Here is a 24,446-nt window from a genome sequence, read left to right on the forward strand (position 1 = left end):
AGTGATCACACATATGTTGTATTACAGTATTATTTTTCATTCAGTTTGAATGTTCCTGTAAACTCGAAGTGCTGCATTAAGTCTCAAAATCTTCTTCTTTTTTAATTTCAAAGTGATTTGTGAAAGAATTTCTCCCTGTGTAAAGTAGGTGAGAACAAAAATGATAGAAACAAAATTGTGAGCAAAGTGAAGAGTTCGTTTTGAGATGATAGAACTTATCTCAAAGACGAGATATAAAAGAGGTTGCTTTTTATTATGGTTCATGAGAGTTCCTTAGTTTTTATGCAATAATATATATTAAAAAAATTAGATAGATAATTAGATAATCAGTGGTCTTAGCCTGGAACTGTATTAGCTCAGCTTCTCATCACGCTTTCTAAAGCGCATTAGCATCTAATGTGGGACCGTGACTATAATCTGCTGTTTTAGTGGAAAGAATGAGTCTGAAATGTGGTGTCTTGCCTCAACTAATCTTTTGTTGTACTCATAAATAGGATCTCATATGTCTTAAAAATAACTAATTTCACATCAGCAGTTCTCAATAACTTACAAGGTAAACTGAAATTATTTTTCTATGGAATATTCAAACATAAAAGCTCCAACATGCAGCCACACCTCTGCTTTAGAAGAGAATGATACACTTGAGTGTAAAGATGTTAATTATATACAAATTCTGTAAATCTTATTACATCCACTTTACGTTACTCAGAGCCACTTTACACTTTATATGACCATGAAAACCCATTTTAAACCCATTGGATCTTAAAGGTCATATCCGTATGACAGAAACGTATGACAGCGCATACGAAATATCGGCAATAGGTTGATGTAAATTGTGATTGTTTGAAGGACGCAGACGAATACGTCCTAACTTTTCCACTGCGGTGTTGTAGCTGACGTATACATAACGAATACATAACTAATTATTATACTGTATGTCAAACATTGATAGCGTATCACTTACTTATACAAAACGTATCAGAACGTCTGGCCAACAGAGCTGGAAAAGTGCCATCTGGTTCACGTCATGCTGATGCTGGAGAACGGCTAACATGCTGAACGCTAGCTGTACTGTAGAAACACGTTTAATAAGTTACGCCGTCGTCAGGCATAATGTTAACATATGGTAGGAATAGGGTATCCACTCGTTATCAATAAATTGGCTGTAGGATTCACCGTCAGCCGACGTAGCCTATATCTAACGTACCTCTATCGTAGACATGTAGGTATTTACGTACTGTATTCACGTAGGTATTCACGCACTGTATTTACGTAGGTAAATATTCACGTACGTATTCCGTATTCACACTATGTCTAACGTCACGTAAAGTCTGCATATCTTATGAAGCACACGTCGGGTACGTCCGGTAATTTTGAACATGCTCAAAACATCAGCGTTCAACAACGCACCCCAGCGTAACACAGTGAGCTCTTAACGAATACTACTTATGCCTTATCTTATAATCAACGTACACCAGCGTGTTGCCGATATTTTGTATACGCCATATTTTTGTATACGTTATGCATTCGTTGGGTATTCGTCTGATACGTTTTGTATTAGTAAGTGATGCGCTATCCAGCGCCGGAATACGTTTCTGTTATACGCCAGCATATGTTTCTGCCATACGGATATGTGTGACAGGGCCTTTAACAAGGCTCCGTCCCCAAAACAGGGTTGTTGTCTTTCTCTTATGCAACAGATCTTTATCCAGAAACTCTGGCTTTGGACGAGTTTATAACTTTGTGCGATTAAGGGTGACTTCAGCTGACAGACCTTTATCACATAGTTTGAAGTAATGTAATCTGTGTAAATCTTTGAACGAGATTGACATTTAACAGAACTGTTGGTATTTTTCTAAGCATCCGTTTACAGCCACATCCAATTTGTCTTCCGCAGCTTTCTTTATAGCCTCCGTATAGTTAGTTCAAAACTTTTAAAGGCATTGTGAATATAAGAGATCTGAAGAAGTTTTTTTTTAGTTCCTTAAAAATAGAGATACATGGTTTCCAAGGGACAGCAATGATACATAGAGACACAATAGAAAGTATTTTATTAATAAAATGTTTATTATTACATTTGTATTATTTTCCGTATACAAGAATGTGTAACAAAAGCCAAATAAGCAATCCATTTTAGTCTTTTAAAAATGGTAAGGCATGTCTGCTTGTTTAACCATCAACTTCAGTTCCCCCAAAACACTTCAAACAGCGTTCACTGACAGCTCCAAATCTTAATGTGCTCCTTAGTTATCTGATTCAGCAAATCACAACAGTACCACACTCACAGCATATGTTTTAGCAAAAGTGCAGCAAACGATTAACATCAAAATGGAGAAGACCTTGCATAACACGTTTTCTAAACATTCTGTAAAGAACCTCAGCCGACCATGATTTCACTCTTTTTTTTTTTCTTTTCAGTTTTTCAAATGCCAAAGAGAATGAATGAGAGAGAAACAAACAAACAAAAAAAAGGCTCCCAGACAAATTAAGTTAAGCAGTGAAGCATTTCAGACAATGATACTGTATGCCTGTCCAGGGAAACGCAGCTTGTCAGGAGAAAGAGAGGGAGAAAAACACAAGGCAGTGGAAAATGGCAAAAACATTCCTCTCGTTGTAATGAGAGAAGACTGTTGTTTGTACCAATAAAAGCTCTTTGGAAAAATTCAGCCTACCTCTGAAACAGCTTTTACTTGATTCACTTTCTTACTGTATTTCAGGAACACCATTAAAGACCTGCCTTATCCTCACTCATCCACAACTCTTGTTGCAATCACAGATCTTGTGGAGGCTCTTGCGGGTGCGTTCAACCTTTGTGTGTCTGCAGATGCTTTGGAAAACATAGTTGTTGAATTTCTGTCTGACTTCTGGCCCCGACTCAATAATATCTGCCTCCGCAATGTTTTTTAATACTTGAAAACTGAATTTTTACGGCTGTGCTTGACTGCAACGATATATAACCCACTAACTTTGCACTTCTGATCAACTCTTTTCTCTTCTCTGTTGTGTACGGTATATTTATTTAATCAATTATATAATCACCAAAGGGCAGAGATCATCTGAATGCAACTCTGTTAGTGCCCAATTGAATCTAATTTAAAGGGGAACAATATGACACTTTGACATCAAAATATGATACTTTTGATACTACAAAAAAAATCCATGTGTTTAAATCTAAAAATCAAGTGTAGATGTATTTTCTGAGAAATGTAAACGCCTGAAGCTGAAATTGAATTATCAGTCTGAGCTTCAACAGTTCAACGACCCCATGTAACAGAACATCATTTTTAAATGAAAGCTCATCTGCTGCTATCCAGGACTGCACTCCTGGGTGGGTAAATCCAAACAGATCAGGAAAACTGTTGCTGCACATCCAGCCCAGCAGTTAGTTACTCTATTCAAAATTCAGCATATTATAAATAGTTACTGCTGGATGACCATTCTGTCTAACTACCTCCCATCTGTCTGGACCACTAAGGTAGTTCAGATAAGGATATGTCTGCTTCCAGCTCTGGTGGCTCTCTGTGCTCATGTAAAGATGATCCGGCAGAGGATACAATAGCAAAAAGTATATTAGAGTGTAACCAATGTAACTTCTGCGTTAAAACTATTTTAGATTTTGAGTCTTTCTCAGTCACCTCTGCAGTATGCACTGACATTTGCATGTACTTTTTTGGCCAATCAAAATGGATTCACTGACCTAGATCTTAAAAAAATGCTGATTGCATTCTTTAGCATCACCTTTCACATTGTGACTGAAAGAGTTAGGGACCAATGAAATGAATGTGATGACATGAAGATGGCCTCCTCTTCTTCTTGTATCATCGTGGTGTATATGGCCTGAACCACTCCATCTACATGTTTCATACATGCTAGGAATATATATATATATATATATATATATATATATATATATATATATATATATATATATATATACTGTATATGTTCCCTTCCTAAGACTTCACTTCGATACCTTGACCGTGTTTTTGTTTGGATAATTACTTTCATTTTTTTTGTCACAGCCACAACGCTGGAATTTATATTTCAAGTAGTGAAGTTTCTCATGTTATCTTTATTCTTGCCCTTCTGAAAAAGGCAAGTGCAAATGTTAACAGAATTTCCTGAAAGATTTACATTACAGTTTTTTACAATTGCTAAAACACTAAACCCCATTCTCTGAACCAAATCATCAGTTGCATAAACCCATTTGTCGAATCAACCACTCTTTTAGCAAAACCCTGAACAAGTTCAAGTAGTTAGACACTATTTGCAAATATCTAAACACATTCTCCTTTACTATAAAACACAATTCCCACTGTGATGCACATGTGTTGCAAAATGCTAAACACAGGCAGAAAACGTTGGACACAACTCCAACACAGTGGTCATCGTTTAAACACAACGACTCAACATTGTTCTCACTTGTTTCTAATGATGTGATCAACCGATTTAACACACTATATAAGCAAGTTCAGAGTGAATACCGACAATGGATGAAAACATTTTGAGAGGAAGAGGTGAAAGAAGAGGAGGAGGAAGAGTACGGGTAAGAGGTGGTGGGCGGAAGATATCAAGGCCGAGGAAGAACCAGAACCATCATTTCAGATACAATTCAGGCAACGGTCATAGACCATGTTCTTGTTCATGGCTTGACAATGAGGGAAGCAGGACATGGTTCTCTACCATCATGCAACCCTGGGGCCTCACAACACCGAGCATCTTCTCACATATCTGGTGGTCTTCGGGATTTTCTGATTGATCGTGATCAGCAGGTTCCTCATCAGGCTGGGCCTCCTATTTATGTTGTAGTTTGGGACAATGTCAGCTTTCACCGTGCAGTCCGCATACGTGAAAGGTTCAACATCAACCAGAGCTTCATAAATGTTTGCCTTCCACCATACAGCCCATTCCTCAACCCAACAGAGGAGTTATTTTCTGCGTGGTGCTGGAGGGTCTGTGACCGGAACCCCTACACCAGGGTAAACCTCCTACAGGCAATGGCATTGGCCTGAGGTGACATAAGAGTGGATGCTTGTCAAGCCTGGATCCGCCATGCCAGAGGATTTTTCCCCCGTTGCTTAGCAAGAGAAAACACTGCGTGTGATGTAGATGAAGTCCTCTGGCCGGACCAGCACAAAGGTGTGATGCTGCTGAGGCAAAATTAATCGTACGTTGACGTTTTTTGCAGTTGGTTTTGTAATGTGCTTTTCATTTACGTATGAAGTTTTCTTTGTTAGGGTTGGGATAATTGTACTTTTGCAAAAATGTGTTCATTTACAATAAAACTAAATCAAACTACATGCACTGGATGCAGTGTTTACATTTTTTTAATGTAGTGTCTAATGAATGCTCTGGAGGTGTTTCTATTTTGACTAGAAAAGTGCATGATCTGAAAGCATTGTTTGATTTGTGCCAGAGGAGTCTGTGGTTTTGTGAATGTAGCTTGAGTTTTGTGTTTAAAGTTTTGAGGTTTCAAGAAATGTGTTTTAGCAATTGTAAAAAACTGTAATGCATGTTTCCATCCACAAATGCCAATTGAATATTATATATTTGTGATATTTCACATATATATATTTTTTCTGTAATTCCACTTAGTGTTTTTTTTGTACACAAATTGAAAATGTACATTAAAACAAGTTTAAATGCATTTTCTGTCTGTCTCTGCATTGGTTTATGGCACTGGACAGTTGTGACATTGGGAAGGACCTTGTGTTGATAATTTCAGTGTTGTCTTTCCTCAGGCTTCGCTTGGATAGAGACCTGTCGGCGTCCACAATTAAGGTTTACGCACCAGTGATTTAATTGTCATGCTGGTTTTGGTGGGAGGCTGCTGTTCAGTCACCTTCTCATAAAGCGGTTTCTGCAGGGAGTGAGGCGACGGAGGTCAAAATGTTTTCCCATCTGTTCTGCAGTGGGAGCTTCCTGTGGTGATTGGGGTCTCTTTTGTGAGTCATATGAATTCACTGAGGGGACATTTTCTTTAAGATGCTGTCTGTGAAGATAATCGTGTTGCTGCTGCAAACTTTGGCAATGTGGACATCAGTCCACTATAGTTTCCTCATTCGAAGGAGAAACACTTCACCTGCACCTGTAATATTTGCCTAACATCAGATATTTTATCCCGTCTTGACAGGAGCAGCTTGATGCTATTTTCACTCTTGTGTCCCATGCTTGCTTTAGTATGCTATGTGAAACGTGCAACATCTCTTTGAGAGGCTCACAGCAGCTGTTCATTTGTCACAGTAGTGGGTTTGGAGGAGGCCCCTGTTGAGACAAGATACTTACTTATTGGCTAGGTGAAAGCATTTCAGGTGCTTATGGGCTGATGGGATTGGATTCTCCAGGCACACTCCAGCATGAGGGTGGCTCTTTTAAAGGTCTTCTTTGTGAAACACTGAACATTTATCCCTTTTTGTGTTTGTTTATATGCCTGCAACATTTATGAAAACCTTTTCTGTGTGACCAGAGGTCACGGCCATCAAGTTGTGTTGGTGGAGTGCAAACTGTTGGCTCTCCAGAGCCAGTTAGAGGTCGAAGCCTGTAGGAGATGAATGAAGGTTATGAATAGTAACCCTAGTTCTAAGAGTACAGTCAGAGCACTTTAACCTTGGCAACCTACTTCTTTTTGTTGCTGACTTTGTACACGACTTTTGAAACAGCATGACCACATGTATAACCTGTAGCGGTAGTGGATCTGTTCTCATTGGCCAAACAATGCCATGCAAATTTCAGCATGGTGCTCTATAAGATGTGAGTGGATGCACTGGCAGAACCTGTCAGAGGGCTGAGCTTACAGGAGTATGGTTACAATGTGTAACCTGCCATATATGTAACATAAACACTCAACCTAACTCATAAATAATGAATGCATGGGAGCAAAGAAAAGAAAAGAAAATACTATTAGCATATACCTAATATCACTAATATACGAGTCCTCCGAGAACTAAAAAGGAAATCTGAACTGTTTTAGTGTTTGTTAATTACCCAAACAGAAGAGAGTAAATCCGGCAACTGAATAGCGTTAGCAGGCAATTGTAGTATAATGGCTTAGTGTTGTTGCAAAAACTCTCCTGTTTTTATTTTTATTTAACAGTTGATCCAATAACTTGTAAAAACAAATAATATATTTATAAAAAAAGTAGCCATTAACGAAACCAGTAAGATTACATTACAGTACCTTCCAGTGAAATACATACTGCAACTGTTTATCAGTACAATACAATCAGTTAAATGATCTGAAAATATAGATCTTCTGTATCTATGGGGTGGATGTAGCTTTATAAATTTATGATGCTGACAAAAATAATCTGTGCAAAGTATTTCTCTCAGTGCAATACACTTTCTCAGAGATAATCAAATGTGCAACTATAAAGTGGCTGTAAGAACTGCTGCGTTCTGAAGTCACACTGATATGACCAAACGGGAAACCAGGTAAACTGCTAGCACTGTATAATCCTGTACCAAACAATCCAAAACTGTGTAGCCTGCATAACAAAAAAAAGAAAAGAAAACGTTTTTGTCAGTTAACATCATTTCCACGCATGCACACAGTAAGACCTTCTCCTTTTGTCTGAGGGGGGAAAGCCTAATAGGACAAAATGGGTGTTTTTCACAACTTCATCATACAAAGGAAAATAAGATAAATTCCCCTTTATCTGAAAAATCAATCAGATGGTTTTCAGAAGTATGTTATTAAAAACTCACTTTAGAATAATGAGAAAACACCACATTTTCTTTTTTTCAGAGATGTGAAAGCTGGTTCAGTGACGGCACCGAGCATTCTTTGGGGGACAAGCAGGATGCAGCACTTCACTCACTTCCAGTCCTACCATACCACACAGTAAGCCATTCTCGACAGGTTTCCAGGAGGTTCTACATGTCCAGTGAGGGAACAGCAGTAGAACTTGCTGTTAAACATACTGTACGTAGCAGTATACAAGTCAGTGATCAGGCCACACTCGTGTATTATCTCCATTGAGTCTGCATTGCCCAGAATGGGAGTGTAAGGGCAGCCACCACCAGCAGCAGGGAGGGTCCGCTGGAAAATGACTTGCCCGCGGCTGCTACTGCTGCACGTTCATCACTTCTGTCGGCTCCGATCACAGGAGCCTCTGTTCCAACAAAAACAAATTCCGTCGTGCAGCCGTCAGAGCAGCCGCTGCCACTGCCAGAACTACTGCCTTCGTCACCTGCAGCAACAAGATCACACAAATTAAAATGAATATCTTCACAAGCAGCTATTAGTTTGTTCAATGGCAAAGGAGAAGCAAGGAAAGCCCTGGCCACAGCAGAAAGTGGCACAGAAATACCCACCCACACATCCTAGTGACATACTGAAGGTGCTGCTAGAATTTAATACTCATCGTATTTTTTTTATTTGACGATGTAGTTTGTTAACGTTTTGGTAATTTTATTAATTCATTAATAAATGGTAAATTGATAGTTAATGGAACTTTAGTTAGTAGTTATCTTACTGTTAACAAACAATAAAATGCTAATTAATATTTACTAATTAATAGTGATGCTATCATTTATGTAATTTTAACAGTTTATTGTTGAACACATAACATTTTGTATACTATATTAAATAATGATTTGTAAAACGTCTATAAACAATACATAGATAGGTGGACCAGATATTTGATATACCATAACACTTTGTATTGGTTAATAATTGATTGTTAAGCGTCTATAAACACCATTTAGATATATAGTTTATACTTTGTTAAGGTTAATAATTGGTTTCTGCTCCATCTACCTATGCAATGTTTAAAGATGTTTTACAAACAATTTCCTAAAGGTTTACAAATCATTTGATAATTATTAACAACTACTTAGAATAGTATATACAATGTTATTACAGTGCAACAATACACTGTTAATAAATAGTTTACTAAACTATGATAGAATATATATATATATATATATATATATATATATATATATATATATATATATATATATATATATATATATATATATATATATATAAACAGATTATTTCATATTACACAAACTTTTTAAACATAACACCAGACTGCAGCATTATAAATAACTAGTAAACATAATTATAATTAATTGTGTTATTAAGCACTTCATTTGACAATAGATGTGTTACAGGGAGAGGGGAGCCCACTGAGGCTGCATACATTCTGGGCCCAGACTGTCAGTGACAATGGTGATTGAGTAAGCTTTTCTGAGCGATTTTATTAAAATTAATTAATTCTTCTCGTCATAAGTAAAGGTGGCGGAGCAAAAAATGTATAATTGGAAATGGCCAAACATGGTGGATATGAATAGCAGGGTGTGTAAAGGTAGATCTTTAAACAAGGATGTAGCCTGCTTCTGATAGATATAAACTCAAGCAACACATTTAGTTGCTAGGTTTCTGGTGTCGAGGAAGACACCACTCATAACAGAAAAACAAACATGACAGCGACAAAAATGGAGTTGATTTACAGAAGTTAGTTGCAGTAGACATACTGCCACACATTTTATTTGAAGCTCAGAAAGTCTTCTGTCTTGTCAGCTGAATGGAATCCACATAATCAGGAAGAGGGAATGGTTTCTGTCATGGCGGCATTGGAGATGTACATCTTCCTAAATAGCCATGGCTGTCTATCATTGCATGTGTCACCACCATACCTGCAGCTATTTATTCTCCTAATAATGTCAGTCTTGCCTCAGTGAAATGCTGATGCATCCTGTATAGTTGTATGATGAGTTGCTACATGAATGACACCTAAGATCTTATTTTGGTACAGTTTACAGTTTATATTTCTGCGGGGGTATTTGTGTGTATGTTTGTGTGTAGTGTGATCCAAGTCGACCAACATGCAATGACAGAAATCAATACAGAAACTTTTCTCTCTGTATTTTAATTCTAATTATTATTATTATTATTATTATTATTATTATTATTATTATTATTATTATTATTATTATTATTATTATTATTATTATTATCCTGTCTACACCTGAAGTTGCAAGCACCCAAGAGATTGGATAACTTACTTGAGTCCTGGAAGTAGATGTCGTTGCCATTGTAGGCGTTCTTTAGCTTGTTGGTCATGACACGAAGAGCCATGATCTGCTGTCGTATTAGTGAGTCAGGCCTGGTGATATCCACATCCACCTCGGGGTTGTTCAACTGGTTGGTTAGACCCTCCTTCACCACTTCAGGGAAATATCTGGACACAATGACACATAGAAAACTTGAATCACCTAATATATCCATGCAGTATTCCTGAAAGCAATATCAAAATGGGCCTTTGTGTCAAGATGCATTACAAAACTTCTGCTTGATAAAACATACTGTACTGTAATGCAGAGGTCTGAGCTTGTGGGCCTCCCCTCAGACAAAGCTTGCTTTGTTTTACTCAATTCCTGGATACCTATGGGATCATTATTATGTTTTTTGATCCCATAGACACTCAACAATTGAGCCAAGATAGCCTAATATTGCTGTTTGACATAAGTTCAGACTACATCAAGTACATAGAAAAGGTCTGTCCTAAGAAATTTATTAGTTTCTGACTCTGGGAAAGTGGGAAAAGCAGTAATATTGCTCAAAAACTGCTGTATCCCCAACCAAATCACACAGGTGATCTTTTTTTGATAACTAATGTAATATTTTTTCACTTACTTAGGCCTCCCCTGCAACTGTTTGAAGCCCCCTAGGAAAGCCCGCCATCAGCTTTGAAAACCTCTGGTTTAGTATATAATGTATCACAACACAACACAAAACATATATATAATAGTCCAAATAAACAAAAAGTTGAAAAACAAAACAAATATGCAGAAAACAATATTTGCTTGATTTCATGATAGTTTGCCTTATAAAAAGAGAGGAATAAAAGTAGCACAATCTCTACAAATCATTCAAATGAAGCGTTCCAGCAGCTTCAGTGACACTGAATCAGAGGAAATCTGCTGTATGGTGGCTGACAGAGCTCAACACTGCAACTTCAGAAAATATATGCAAATGAATAATACATGTCTATTTATGCCATGTTTATTTAATTTGTTTGTGTTTTGTTTATTTGCAGCATATGTGTTTTCAAAGCAGTGAGGATGTTGTCTTCATTTACTCATGTTTTGTTCACTTATTTGTGTTTTCTTAAATTGCTGTGTTGTGCTCTCTCTGCCACCAATGCAATCAGTTGTTGTCATTTGTCAGCCCCTTGTGCAGCCATTGTGTCTCTCTCTTTCGATTGCTGAAGTGTGTGTGACTAGTACTTTGTGTCGTCGCTTTCTCCACAACACCACACATAGATCATCTCTACAAATAGTGGAACATGTGTGAATATCTCATGATCTTGGCGTAACAGACTAAGCACTGACAAAGTAGAACAAGTGAAATTTGACAGGATCATAAGAGCTACTCTTTCAAACGACAGCTGCTTAAATCAGGTAAAACATAAGTGTGTAATCAGGCTCTATAGTCTACTTCATATTGGGAGTGGTTGCACTTTGCTACAGAGAGCCCTTATAGCATCTGATGCCCACAAATTACTAGTTTATTTCTTTTGTTTTATTTAAGAAATAAAAAACACTTTAACTGCTGTGCAATAAAAGCAAATGCACTACATGAGAAAGACAACCTGTGCTCACAAGGAAGGAGTGTATCATTTAATTCCAGCTTTCTTTATGTTTTTACACATGCATATGTGCTTTAATGTGTCACCATTTAAAGCGTGGGTAGGTAACCTTGGACTTTCTAGCAAGAGTATGCTAGAGTTTTTAAATTATCCAACTGAAAATCCCAAACCAATGTTGCCAACTTTTTTCCATTGACTCCAAAAGTCGGCGAGTTTGCAACACTAACAGCTTGTCCCTTCAGGGCTCCCTCCAAAGCCACTCCCGAAAAATGATCATTCTGAGCGTAAACAAGGAACATAGCTATTGTTAGTAGGCTACTCATAGCTATCAAGCTAGCAGCGTGTGGAAGACTCCAGGGAAAAAGTGCGCAGGTCAGCCATCCAATCATTTTATTCGGCCAAATGAAATGATTGTACGATTGCTTTCGGGATGTAAAGATTACTTAAAAAAATACAACAGAAAATGTTTATTTAATACATTACCCACCCTAGCTTTATCCACTAATTTAGTATAAAATTTGATACATTTTATACAAAGTGAAGTGTGCATATTTTGTGTTTAAGTAACGGTAGAATCCGATGATTTCATAACATTCCTAACATTATCTGACGTTTTATTATCTCTGGGCGATCAATTTACCTTCCAGATTTAGAGCGATGCTTAAAAATGTTACTGGCACAAACAAGAGAATTAACATGTCTTTTATTGCACCATCTGTTGATGTTGTTACTTGGAGAAGGCCAAAGTGATGGGGTGATATATTTTCTCCGCCAGCTTCTCTGGTTCACTGTCAGAGAAAACAACTCGCTGTCCAATGTCTACTGTACGGCTCGGCGACACTCTGCACGCTGCAGTGGTGATAAGAGGTGTTGGAAACTGCACAGTCCTCTGGGTATTAAAGCCTCGAAGCTTATATAGAAGTTCTCCATATAAGCACTAACCATTGTACTTACAGCGAGAGTGTTAATCTGGGAACACAGTGTGGTTATTTTAATCCCTGGCAGGCAAAATGTGATAACCGTAAAGTGGGGTGGCTTTGCTGTGGTTATATAGAGAAGCAGAAGTCCTCACCTGCCCTTCGTGTGGCTGTTCCAGCACTGATCATCGTCAGTCTCTGTGAGCTTGCCCTTGGCACATATGTCATCTGGCAGGTTTGACCAGAACCTCTTGGACTCCTTCAACTTGTCTTTGATGTCAATCACCTGCCATGGGCAAAACACAGAAATATAATATTATTATATTATTAGGTTTGATAATTGAGTTTTTTTTACAGGCTGAGAACTCATGGTGAGAGAGGGATCCACTCCAGTACAACGTATACAGTTCTCAGAATATTGTATTGTTTCCACTACTTACAATGAAAACAACTTAGAAAAACAAAAAGGTAAAACTCTATAAACTAAGAATAAAAGAACAAACATTAATACAGCAGACTCTATCAGCTCTATCTCTGTATAGAAGTGTGACACATGGTGATTTTAATCATTCATGTGGCAGTTTAAGTTTGTGTCGTTGCACAACCCCTTCTGTTCATTTATTCCACCCGAGAACTACTGTTGGACTGCCTGGGGTTCTTTTTCTTTCCATTTTGTTTTTGTCCACTTCTATCCATATTGTGTTCATCTCTGATTCATACAAGACAGACTTTGGGTTTCGAATTTGATATTTGGCATGAGTGGTCACCCCCGACTGATTCCATCTGGACTCAGCAAGAAGTTTAAGCAGGCAAACAACATGAAGATTCATCGTGTACAGAAGCACACTTACAATATGATAATAATAATAATAATGAATAATATGATGAACAATGAAGACAGAGAATACAAAATCGTAACTAATCTGAATATAATGTAAGATATTCATTAAGGTATGCTATCATGTAACATTTTAAGCTCCATATGTGTTGAATAGGAACGTGTTCTTAATATAAACACACTCACTTGTCCTTAACAAGCCTTAATGAGCTTCTGTCACTGGGGAGAATGATGACATACATTACACAGCGTGAACATTATATACACAGAATGTTGTGAGATCCTTATCAAGATTTATACACTTAAAGGCATAGTTTAACGATTTGGGAAGTATATTCTTTTGCTAAGCTAAATGAGAACATCGATACAACTCATATGTTCTCTCTTTATGTATGAAGCTAAAGCCATGAGCCTGTTAGCTTAGCTTACCATAAAGAGTGGAAACAGCTATCCTGGCTCGTTCTATTAGAAGCTAAATCTAAGAAGACCAACAACCTTTAAAGCTCCCTCATTAACACGTTACATTCTAATTTGAAAAAGTGTAAAAACAACAATTTGCTGTTTTACATGGGGTTTATGAGCCGGACTGTTTCTTGGCTGCATTGACTAAATGGAACGTCCGTGAAAGTCAGCCTGGAAGATTAGTAAAGCTATTTAAAAAAAGAAAGAAAAAAAAAAAGCCTGAACAAGAAGAAGAACACAGGGGATCTGCTTAAAAACTCAAAACAAATCCACAAACAAAATCCACAGATATTAAATCCTGCATCCATGAAACAGAGAGACTTGTATAAGACAGGTGATGTTTTTATTGTGTGTTTGTTTAAATGTATTTTGGCAAGAAAGAACACTGATAGTTTATGACCTTCTCTGTGAAATTCTATTGCTTTCAATAGTGTTTCAATGTTTTCTTTAAATTGTTTTGGACTTGAACCAATTTCAGCTGCTGAATTCTTCAAAGCTCTGAAAAGCTGCTAAAGAATATGTCCCATACATTTAATACCCAAATATTTCAAAAACAACAACAGATTTAAAGCAAAACCCCATACCTCTAATCTCAATCTAAGTAATATTGGCAAGTATACACACATAAATATATTTCACCTCTACATCACGAAACCCTGTGATGTTAATAATTATGGCTTTGTGTGGAGTGTTATCTACCCTGGCTAAAATCTAAAATCTTTGAACCACACAGTTGAAGTGGTTGTTAAAATAGTTCATTAAGGAGTCATTTGTAGGAACAGTACTGTGGAAGAAAACTAAATAAAATCTCCAGACATTTAAACAAACACAAGTCATTGTACATCTCCCACTCGAAAGCACTACAACTAGCGAGGTGTGATTGACATGAGTTACCGCCTTTTACTTCAGGCCCCTCTTCATTGGTTGAAAGGGTTTTTCTTGAAGAGAAGAAAATATAGCTGCCACTGTATCCAACATTACAACACATCAACCTGCTTGTTTGTAGCAATAGATGCGTTGACTTCTGGAGCATTCGACCTCAGTAGTGATGAAATATAAATGTGTGTTACGGTTGAAAGCTCCAGAAAAGGAAAAATAGTGGACCATAAATTGGGAATGTTCTGTTTAATAATTATTTCCAAAGGCTATAATAAAATGATGCATTACGTTTAAGATAACATGGTTGAGAAGTGTTAAAAAGTGCTATGGATAACATCATAGCCATCTAATGAGCTTGCACGTCCACAGATGCATCTAAACAGACTGTCAGGGTTTTTGGACTGCAGTTCCTCTTTTGACCATGTGGGGTCGCCACCGTTCATTTCTGTGTGTCATGTGCTTGTCTTTATTGTTTCATTGTTTGCACCTGTTCCTTGTTTGCTAGCCTTTATAAGCTGCCTGTTTTCTTCTGTTCATTGCTGAGTCTTGATTTGTTGCCGGAGGCTAAGTTTGTGAGTTTTGATCCGTCTCTTGAAGTGTCCGTTTTTGAGCCCTTGTCTCGAGTTCCTTAGTTAACTGCCTTTTTACAACAACACCCCAGTCTCCGCCGGCACCGACGTCTCTCAACTCTATGCTGCAGTTCTAAGCCATGATGCTACAGTGCTTCGTCACGAGGCTGTCTTGTCCCACCATGCGGTGACCTTCACTCACCAGCAAGGGGTTCTGCAGAACCTCCAACAGTCCCTTGTGGATCTACTTGCTCGTCTGCCAGACGCAAGGACACAGGGTCTACCATCACCTCCATCTGCTCCACTGACGCCGGCAGTTCAGTAGTCCAGCTCCACGGGTGCCCGCGGTCCGCTTCTGTCTGAACCACGGCTCCCTGCTCCCGAGAGGTATGAGGGTAACCACAAGGACTGCCGGGCTTTCCTAGCCCAATGCTCTCTCACCTTTGAGCTTCAACCTTCCTACTTCCCTTCAGAGCGCTCTTGTATCGCCTACATCATCACTCTCCTGACTGGAAAGGCCCGGTCTTTTCGACCATCCAGTAGGAGGTAAAGACGCTGGTAACAGACTGTTCCAGCTGCGTCAAGGCGGCTCTAGTGTGGCAGAGTATGCTGTGCTCTTCCGAACCCTGGCTCCTGTGAGTGGGTGGAATGAGGGGGCCCTGATGACAGCGTTCCGGCTGTGGCGGAATCAAGGATGAGCTGGCAGCTAAAGATCCGTTGTCAGACCTGTAGTCCCTAATTGACCAGACTATCCGTCTTGATAACCGTCTGTGGGAGAGGCGTCGTGAACGACAAATGGACAGTCGCCCCAGTTCCAGAGTCACAGCTTCAACCTCCGTTCCGCTTCAGTGGCCTCGGGAACCTCAGAGTAACCCACCTTGTCCTGAGGAGCCGATGCAGCTTGGCGGTACTCGCCTGTCCCAGGCAGAACGGCTCTTTCCCTACACGAGGTAGGATCTTCTCCCTGTCACCCGCCGAGACCCAAGCTATGGAGGATTATATCAAGGACTCCCTGACTGCTGGGATCATTCGTCCCTCGTCCTCCCCTGCTGGTGCCGGATTCTTTTTTGTTGGGAAGAAAGTCGGCGGCCTCAGGCCATGCATAGATTACAGAGGGTTAAACAAGATCATGGTGAGGAACCGTTATCCCTTGCCTTTAATGACCACCGCTTTTGAACTCCTCCAAGGGGAAACCGTCTTCACCAAATTGGACCTCCGTAACGCCTACCACTTGGTCCGGGTCAGGGAGGGTGACGAGTGGAAGACTGCATTCAACACATCAACGGGCCACTACGAGTACTTAGTGATGCCGTTTGGCTTAACCAACGCCCCGGCAGTGTTCCAGGCACTCATCAACGAGGTATTGAGAGAGACGTTGAACCGTTTTGTCTTTGTTTATTTGGATGACATTTTGATTTTCTCCAAGTCCCTCCATGAACATGTCCATCATGTCAGAGTCGTCCTCCAGCGCCTGTTGGAAAGCCATCTCTTTGTCAAACCTGAGAAGTGGGAATTCCATGTCTCCGAGGTGTCCTTTTTGGGCTTCATCCTGTCCAAAGGGAGTCTCATCACGGACCCCAAGAAGACTCAAGTTATCCGGGATTGGCCCCAACCCTCTTCGGTCAAGGAGGTACAACGGTTCATTGGCTTTGCCAATTTTTACAGGAAGTTTATCAGGAACTCCAGTGCTGTTGCCGCCCCCATGACCGATCTCACCAAGAAGAAATCTGGCCCCTTTAAGTGGTCTCCAGTGGCAGAGCGGGCCTTCCAGGATCTGAAGGTGAGATTTTCCTCCGCCCCCATCCTTACCTTACCCGACCCCTCCCTCCCCTTCATGGTTGAGGTGGAGACTCCTTTTCTGACCCACTCCAAGCCTGTGCCTGTCTCTGCATCTGAGCCTATCACCCCTGGGTAGCACAGTGGTAGAGAGTCTGCCTACCAGGCGGGAGACCCGGGTTTGATTCCCAACAGATCCTGTCACAGACTCCTTCTGCTGATGATGTGCACTAAGATTAAAAGTTCCAAAAAAACTACAAAGTGGATCTTGAATTATTACTATTTCCAAGGTCAAGAAAGAGTTTCGAAGTTGTTATATGTACATCAGCAATAATTCATGACAAAAGCAGTCTATAATAACAAGGTTAAAGCTACAGCAGAATGTTAGCAAATTCTCTTAGACAGACATACTGTCTCTGAAAAGATGTATTTAACAGCTACTCTGTCTGTGTCTATCACATTCATCTATTCACATATTCTCCCTCTGTATTCTGCACACTTTTCCAGACATACTGCATATTTCAAACAGTGCAGTGATTAATACATGTTATCATTTACACATCCTGTTAGCAGATTAGGTTTCATAAATTTTTCACAAGTGGTTTCTGCCCTGTGCATCTTTGTACACACGTGACCTATTAACAGATCAGAAATAATACATTTTTGCTAGTTGAATTATTCGAGTTATCTGTGTTCCCCAGAGTTGCACCTTAGCTCCTGTTTTATAATACATTTTCATCAATGTTTGTGAAGAGAATATCTACAGCAACAATGCACTCAAATGCATATTAAGACCCCTTCACGAGCTTTATGACACTTAGATTTATATTACAGTATAATTCTACATACATTTCATCCCGTTAGTTAATTGCACCTCAATCTTTGCTAAACCACTCTTAGTTTATTGCTGCAGTACTTGTCAAGCGTTCCATTCTGGCACAGCACATTTACAGTTTAAATTGTTAACGGCGGCAGGAATACCATCAATGAGTTTACAAAGAAGTAAACAAAAGCAGCCTCTTATTCCTAACAACTGACAACCATCGATTTTATCGTCTGAAATGACGAATGTTGCTAGCAGATTTGAGCAGTTGCTGTAGCTAACTAGCTGTACATTTTCTTTGTGAGTTGGCAAACAAGTCAGCTTGTTTTAAGAAAGAGAACCGTGTAAATGGGTCCTAATTATGCACATGATGGCTACAAGAGTGATGCTGCAGTTGGTAGTCCAAGTAAAAGAGATGGTAAAAAGGAGCAGCATTGCTCTGATATTGCAAGATAGTCAGCCCTACTATTTAAAGTATAGTAATTTAAATAAGGACGTACGATTTTAACTGTATTGTTTATATTCTAAGCCATATTTGCTATACAAATACAGGAGAATGGGGTTTGAGGACGGGGACTAACCGTTGTGAGCTGTGATACTATTTCAGGTAACAAGTTTTGGCTGGAGCTAAATTTTTTTTAATAATTTTATTACCCAAAACTCTGACATATTGTTGTAGCAGTGGATGTCAGTTCTGAACGGGGATGTTGGAAATTTAGCCAGGTACCCCCACAAAATAAATAGCTAATAAAATGTTAAATATTATAGGTAGTAAGCTAGTTAGCCTGGAATGTTAACACAATAATTGCTTACACTTTTGCTACAAACTCTTATTATGCCAAATATCCCTCTCACTACACCCCAAAACACACCAAATACACCAAACACACCACTTGTGAAAAAATCCAACAGCTAAAAGTGCTGCTGTGCCTAGTTACGGTTGCTAAGCTAAGAACAGTCGGGGGATGGGATTAGTGATAAGGAGTTGAAATTGAGTTCTCAAAAAGAAAAAGGAAAGCAACTTAAATGTACAGTGCTTTACTGTTATGCAGTAGTTTTTGGGTTCAGATCTGAAGTAAACATTGTAACATGTAAGTTAAGTAATGGCTTAAAAAGACAAAAAAACTAAATAAAAAATACCAAAGAACAAATAAAAATGAACAGAAGTCTAAACATATAGCAAACTCATGATACACAATTAATACATATTACATGTTTGAAAAGTAGTAGGAAGAAGTATATACTTATATAGTCCAACCCCTTTGCAATTGACCCAGTATTCATCACATACTATTAAGGAGTTGAAATGTGTCAGCTGTATATCACAGGGGCACTCAGCATGTTGAAGCAGCGTGCTTTGTGGTTGGTGGTTAGTTCAGGATGTGGGACCGACTGCTCTGCTGTTTGAGGCTTGTGGAGAGACAGTTGAGAGGGAACGGGAGCTATCAGGTTAGCTGTACCAAGCCTGAGGTAATAACCTAGTGAGCAGCAACTTTTCTTTATATTGGCTTTGGCTGCGGGCCACAATAGACTGTAATTCATTCAATAAAGCCCTCGCTGAATAGAGTAAACACCTCATACAGTATAAATTGACTCTGCTTCTCGAGGGTGCTGAGAATTTGACAGGTTATATAACTACTTCCCATTATGCTAAATATTCAGTGTTACACATCTGAATGCGACAGCTGTTTTTCTGAAAAGTATTCCTCACTGAGATTTAAAAATTAATTTAGGAAAAGGTAGGAAATGGCGTGGTCAACCTTGTGGTTCGTTCAGGATGACTCACCCTTCCTCTACTACTACTCTAGTTTGTCACATCTTTCGGAGTCCAGGACTCCATGTAGGTGGGTCCTGGACCCACCTACATGGAGTCCTGGACTCCGAAAGATGTGACAAACTAAATGATTTATAAATATTTCATTGGATTTACAAATTTGAATGGATTCATCTCTTCAAATCCATTTCTTGGAATGATTTCATTGGACTCATTCGACTAGATTTGCTACATTAGTATTGGATCTGTTATAATCCTATTGTCGAATCATAATCCCATTGCTGCATATTGTATTTCTACTAACTGCTACAACTTTCTGTTTATTTTTTGGAATTGCCACTTTCCCACCTACAGCTCCGACTGCACTCACTGCTGTCTGATGAGGAAAAATCTTCCTTTATAGTTTTTTTTTCCTGCAGATTTGTCCCTCTGCTTTAATAGAGATCTTATGCTAGATGGGGAACTGTTGCAGGCCTGGAAAGCCTGTCTGTGATATTGGGCTGAACAAACAAACTTGAATACAAATAAATTGAGGTTATTCTGCCTCTAATGGATTAAAACCATCTTTATCTCCATTGGAGATATCTACTGTAAATGCAAAGAAATCTACTGCGGTCGATAGAAGTTGTGTTTATCTGTAAATTGACTAACAACCACTTGTACAGCTCATCCACGCTTGTCACCATTTTTTTGTTGCTATTTTTCATGCATATAGCTCAGTAGCTAATTAGCCATGTAGGGAGATAATGTCAACATTCTTAATACCACCTACTAAGATGATTGGTTAACTGTTTCTCCAACCAGAGGACAGGGCACAATGGCAGAACTATTTTAACTGAACATACCTGACATGTCTGTTACCATGTTTAACTTGCAAGAATAAAACCAAACTAAACACCAAAGAATTCAAACAAAAACATTTAAGTGGCCTTTATCAGAGCAATACAAGGAACCGTGCACACCGAGTTGTTCACAACATGAATGAAGGGAGGAAATGCCACATCTGGAAATGACAGAAAGTGGTATTCTGTAAGCTTCACCTTGACTGTCGTTTTATTTTATCAGGACACCTTTTTGTGCATTCTTACTAAAATAGGTAGACCTGATTCAAGATTATCCAGCTCAAATATTGTTGTTTGGTTTTCCTTGTTATCCAAGTTGCACTTTTCTTAAAGATAAAACAATTATCACCCACAGCTAATTATTACATTCATTCTTTGGCTTCTAAAAATGTATGATTTTGAGAACTATGAAAAACAATCCTATTAATTTATTCTTGACCCTCCAGTTACAGTTGAAACCCTAGTTACTCAATCAAAGTGCACGTGGACACTAGTAATAATCCAAAAAATAAAATGCACACACACACGGACCCTCATCATGTCCTAGCTACACTGGGGATTTGGGAGAGTGCATACAGTGAGAGCCTTGAGTCTTAACAGGACATGAAAGGGCCTCTACCAACAGGATGCCACTGCAGGAGACTGGCCTCACATTTGATGTGGTAATCCTGTCATGGAGACACCAAAGCTGGTTAGGTTTAACACATGCTGGTGTGGCTGTGATTCATGATGGCCCGAGGCATCCTGACACTGACAACAAAATATGGATCAGATCTGAGTACACTTGGTTATTATACTTGAACCACAGTAATGTGACATTTATATGTTTTATTCTGACAGTCGAATGTCTGCAAACAGGAATATTTTAGGTGAAGTGGAGGCAGGAAGGATAAATATATATATATATATATATATATATATATATATATATATATAAACTAGAAACATTTGGGAACTTTGGTGTGTTTATGATCTTTAAGTCGTAATGTGGAAACAACATGGAAGCTACAAAGAAGATGTGTTGTATTTTATTGCTCAGAGCGTTTAAACAACACGTTGACACATTGTTGTTGACACAACACATTTTTCTGATTATTCTGTCATGACATGAATGCAGCACTGTAAATAAACGTGAAACATCATTTGTTTATCTGCCCCTTGATTCTATCCACACCAAAATGTATTGGGTTCTTCTTGGCCCATGCTACACCATCCCACCAAGTGTCATGAAAATCTGGCCTGCAGTCTTTCCGCATTCATTCTGACAGACACACAGACCAACTGAGCCGAAAACATAACCTCCCCTTTGGCTGAGGTAACAAACATGTCTCTGAGTGTATAATACAGTGTGTTCCATGTCTATGGCATAATGTGCAGTTCACATAAACTGTGTCAAGAGTTCAGTATCAACAAAGTATATCTGCTGCACAGCTACAGCAGTAAACAAACACTAGTTCATAAATAAATGCAAACATATTACACACACACTGCACTGAGGGTGAATTGTGGAGACAAATATCTAACCATGAGTCTTTACATGAGCGCCAAGGGCAATAAGTCCAAGTCATAGCAAGAAGCAAGAATAGTTACAGCTTTCACCGCATCTGTGCAGCTGCTGCAGCCGCAGGATTAGATGCAGCCAAACATTCATTGTACTCACTGGCAGCCCGGAGTTCACTGCTGCGCTGCCTCACAAGAACCTCTAAATAACGAATCATCACAACTACATGGTCATTGGTGGAAGAGATACAAATTTGCACCTCTTTATTTTCCAATTTGAGATTATACACTCAGTTGCCAGTTCATTAGGTACACCAAGCTAAAACTGATCCTGTCTAGTACAACAGTCCTGTAATAAATCATGAAGGTTATAATGTTCAGTTTTTGTTGGTCATTCTGGAAGCTGCAGTTTGTGGTGCTGTTGAACTTTACTGCGTTATACTGACAGTGTTTCAACTGTAGTATTTTGTCTACCCCATTTATCAATGAGGGCAACACCTCTCGGTACAATGCAATGCAGTTCAACAACACAACCTGCAGCCTCCAAAATTATCATACAGTTGAATCTACCTCTCTAAAACAGTCTCAATAAAGACTGAACATTATATCCTTCACAAAGAGGATTTATTGCAGGACTGTTGTTTAGGCTACGGATGTATATCATTTTGAAACTCTGTATTGCAGAATGACTATGAATGATTCTTGAACAAATCTGAGCCTAAACTTTAATGGTTTTCACAGGTAACAGTTTGCTGTTAAAGATACAAAATGAAAATGAGATTTGGAGATTAAGACCCTGTCACACATATCAGTATGACAGAAACGTATGCCAGCGCATACAAAAATTTGTCAGAGTCCAAATACGTCCAACTTTTCATCGGATCGGAAAAGTGAACATATACAGATACGCATGTCTAACCTATTGATAGAGTATCACTTACTAATACAAAATGTATAGACGAATACCCAACGAATGCATAACGCATACAAAAATATGGCGTATACAAAATATCGGCAACACGCTGGTGTACGTAGATATAAGGTAAGGTATAAGTAGTATTCGTTAAGAGCCCACTGTGTTACGCTGGGGTGCGTTGTTGAACGCTGATGTTTTGAGCATGTCCAAAATTACCGGACGTACCCGACGTGTGCTTCATGAGATATGCAGACGTTACGTTACGTTAGACATACGTGAATACGTAATACGTAGGTGAATACTTACCTACGTAAATATAGTACGTAAATACGTTAGAGGAACGTTAGATATAGGCTACGTCGGCTGACAGTGAATCCTACAGCCAACTTATTGATAACGAGTGGATAACCTATTCCTACCCTATGTTAAGATGATGCCTGACGACGGAGTAACTTATTAAACGTGTTTCTACAGTACAGCTAGCGTTCAGCATGTTAGCCGTTATCCAGCATCAGCATGACGTGAACCAGACGCTCTGATACGTTTTAAATAGGTAAGTGATACGCTATCAATATTTGACGTATAATAATTAGTTATGTATTCGTTATGTATACGTCAGCTAGAACACCGCAGTGGAAACTTGGACATATTTGGACTCTGACACATTTTGAGCTAATTTTCATATACGCCGGCATGTTTCTGCCATACAGAACTGTGTATGTCTGCCGTGTTCGGCATAACGTCTGCGTCCTTCAAACGATCTCAACTTACCCTTCATTTATATCAACCTATTGCCGATATTTCGTATGCGCCGGCATACGTTTCAGTCATACGGATATGTGTGACAGGGCCTTAACATTTTAAAATACTTTTGGCCGAGTCACTCAGGGTGATTCGAGGTGATTACAGTCATTCAAAAACCAATGATGTGTATTTCGTATCTATATTATGAACCTACAGGGCCGTGTGACAACATAAAATAGACAAGCTCCTCAAAATGTGCAGTTTCAATTGACCTTTTTCAAAGCAGACATTTTAGAATTATCATCACAGCAGGAAAACCAGTGAACCAGCATGCACATCATCTCCTAAATGGAATGTAGCCATCATTAATGTTATTAAATACACCTGTGCTTTTCTACTTTACTACGACATGTCAAAATGTCTTCTGTGAAAAAAGTCTGTAGCCAAAATTAAAAATGTTTTCCTTTGTGTACTGCCTGAATCAAAGATTTGATTCAAACAAAGCTTCATGCCTCCTCCTAGTTTGAGTCTTAGAAGTGGTGTCAAGTGCTTGTTGATCCATCAGAGCATGTAGGGCACCCTTTCAGCAATGCATGTTAATGTAGGTCCAGTTATTGTAATTTGGACTTCGACAGGTCATATCTACCTTCAGCTCCAAATAACAGCCATACAGTTGCCTCTAGATAGCCCCCAGCTGCTTTAAACATAGCAGTGATAAAACCTCATTAAACATGGAAACAGCTAAACAGACAGAACTCACTTGCTTATTTAAAGTCCAGCTTCTCATTATAATCTCTTATACGTTT

General features: G+C 38.9%; 1 protein-coding gene across 2 annotated transcripts in view; it reads right to left on the minus strand.

Annotated features, from left to right (window-relative positions):
* Positions 1–4,103: 4,103 nt before the first annotated feature.
* gpc6a (glypican 6a) overlaps positions 4,104–24,446 on the minus strand; it is a 133,824-nt gene continuing 113,481 nt past the window's right edge. For both annotated transcript variants that reach the window (XM_029427704.1, XM_029427697.1), the window contains 3 exons: positions 12,673–12,803; positions 10,015–10,190; positions 4,104–8,189 (listed from right to left, as the gene is read on the minus strand). In XM_029427704.1, the coding sequence (XP_029283564.1) occupies positions 7,966–8,189; positions 10,015–10,190; positions 12,673–12,803 (531 nt within the window). In that variant the 3' untranslated portion in view covers positions 4,104–7,965. The remainder of the gene's footprint in view (positions 8,190–10,014; positions 10,191–12,672; positions 12,804–24,446) is intronic.

Source organism: Cottoperca gobio, chromosome 3, assembly GCF_900634415.1.
Source record: "Cottoperca gobio chromosome 3, fCotGob3.1, whole genome shotgun sequence".
Taxonomy (NCBI): domain Eukaryota; kingdom Metazoa; phylum Chordata; class Actinopteri; order Perciformes; family Bovichtidae; genus Cottoperca; species Cottoperca gobio.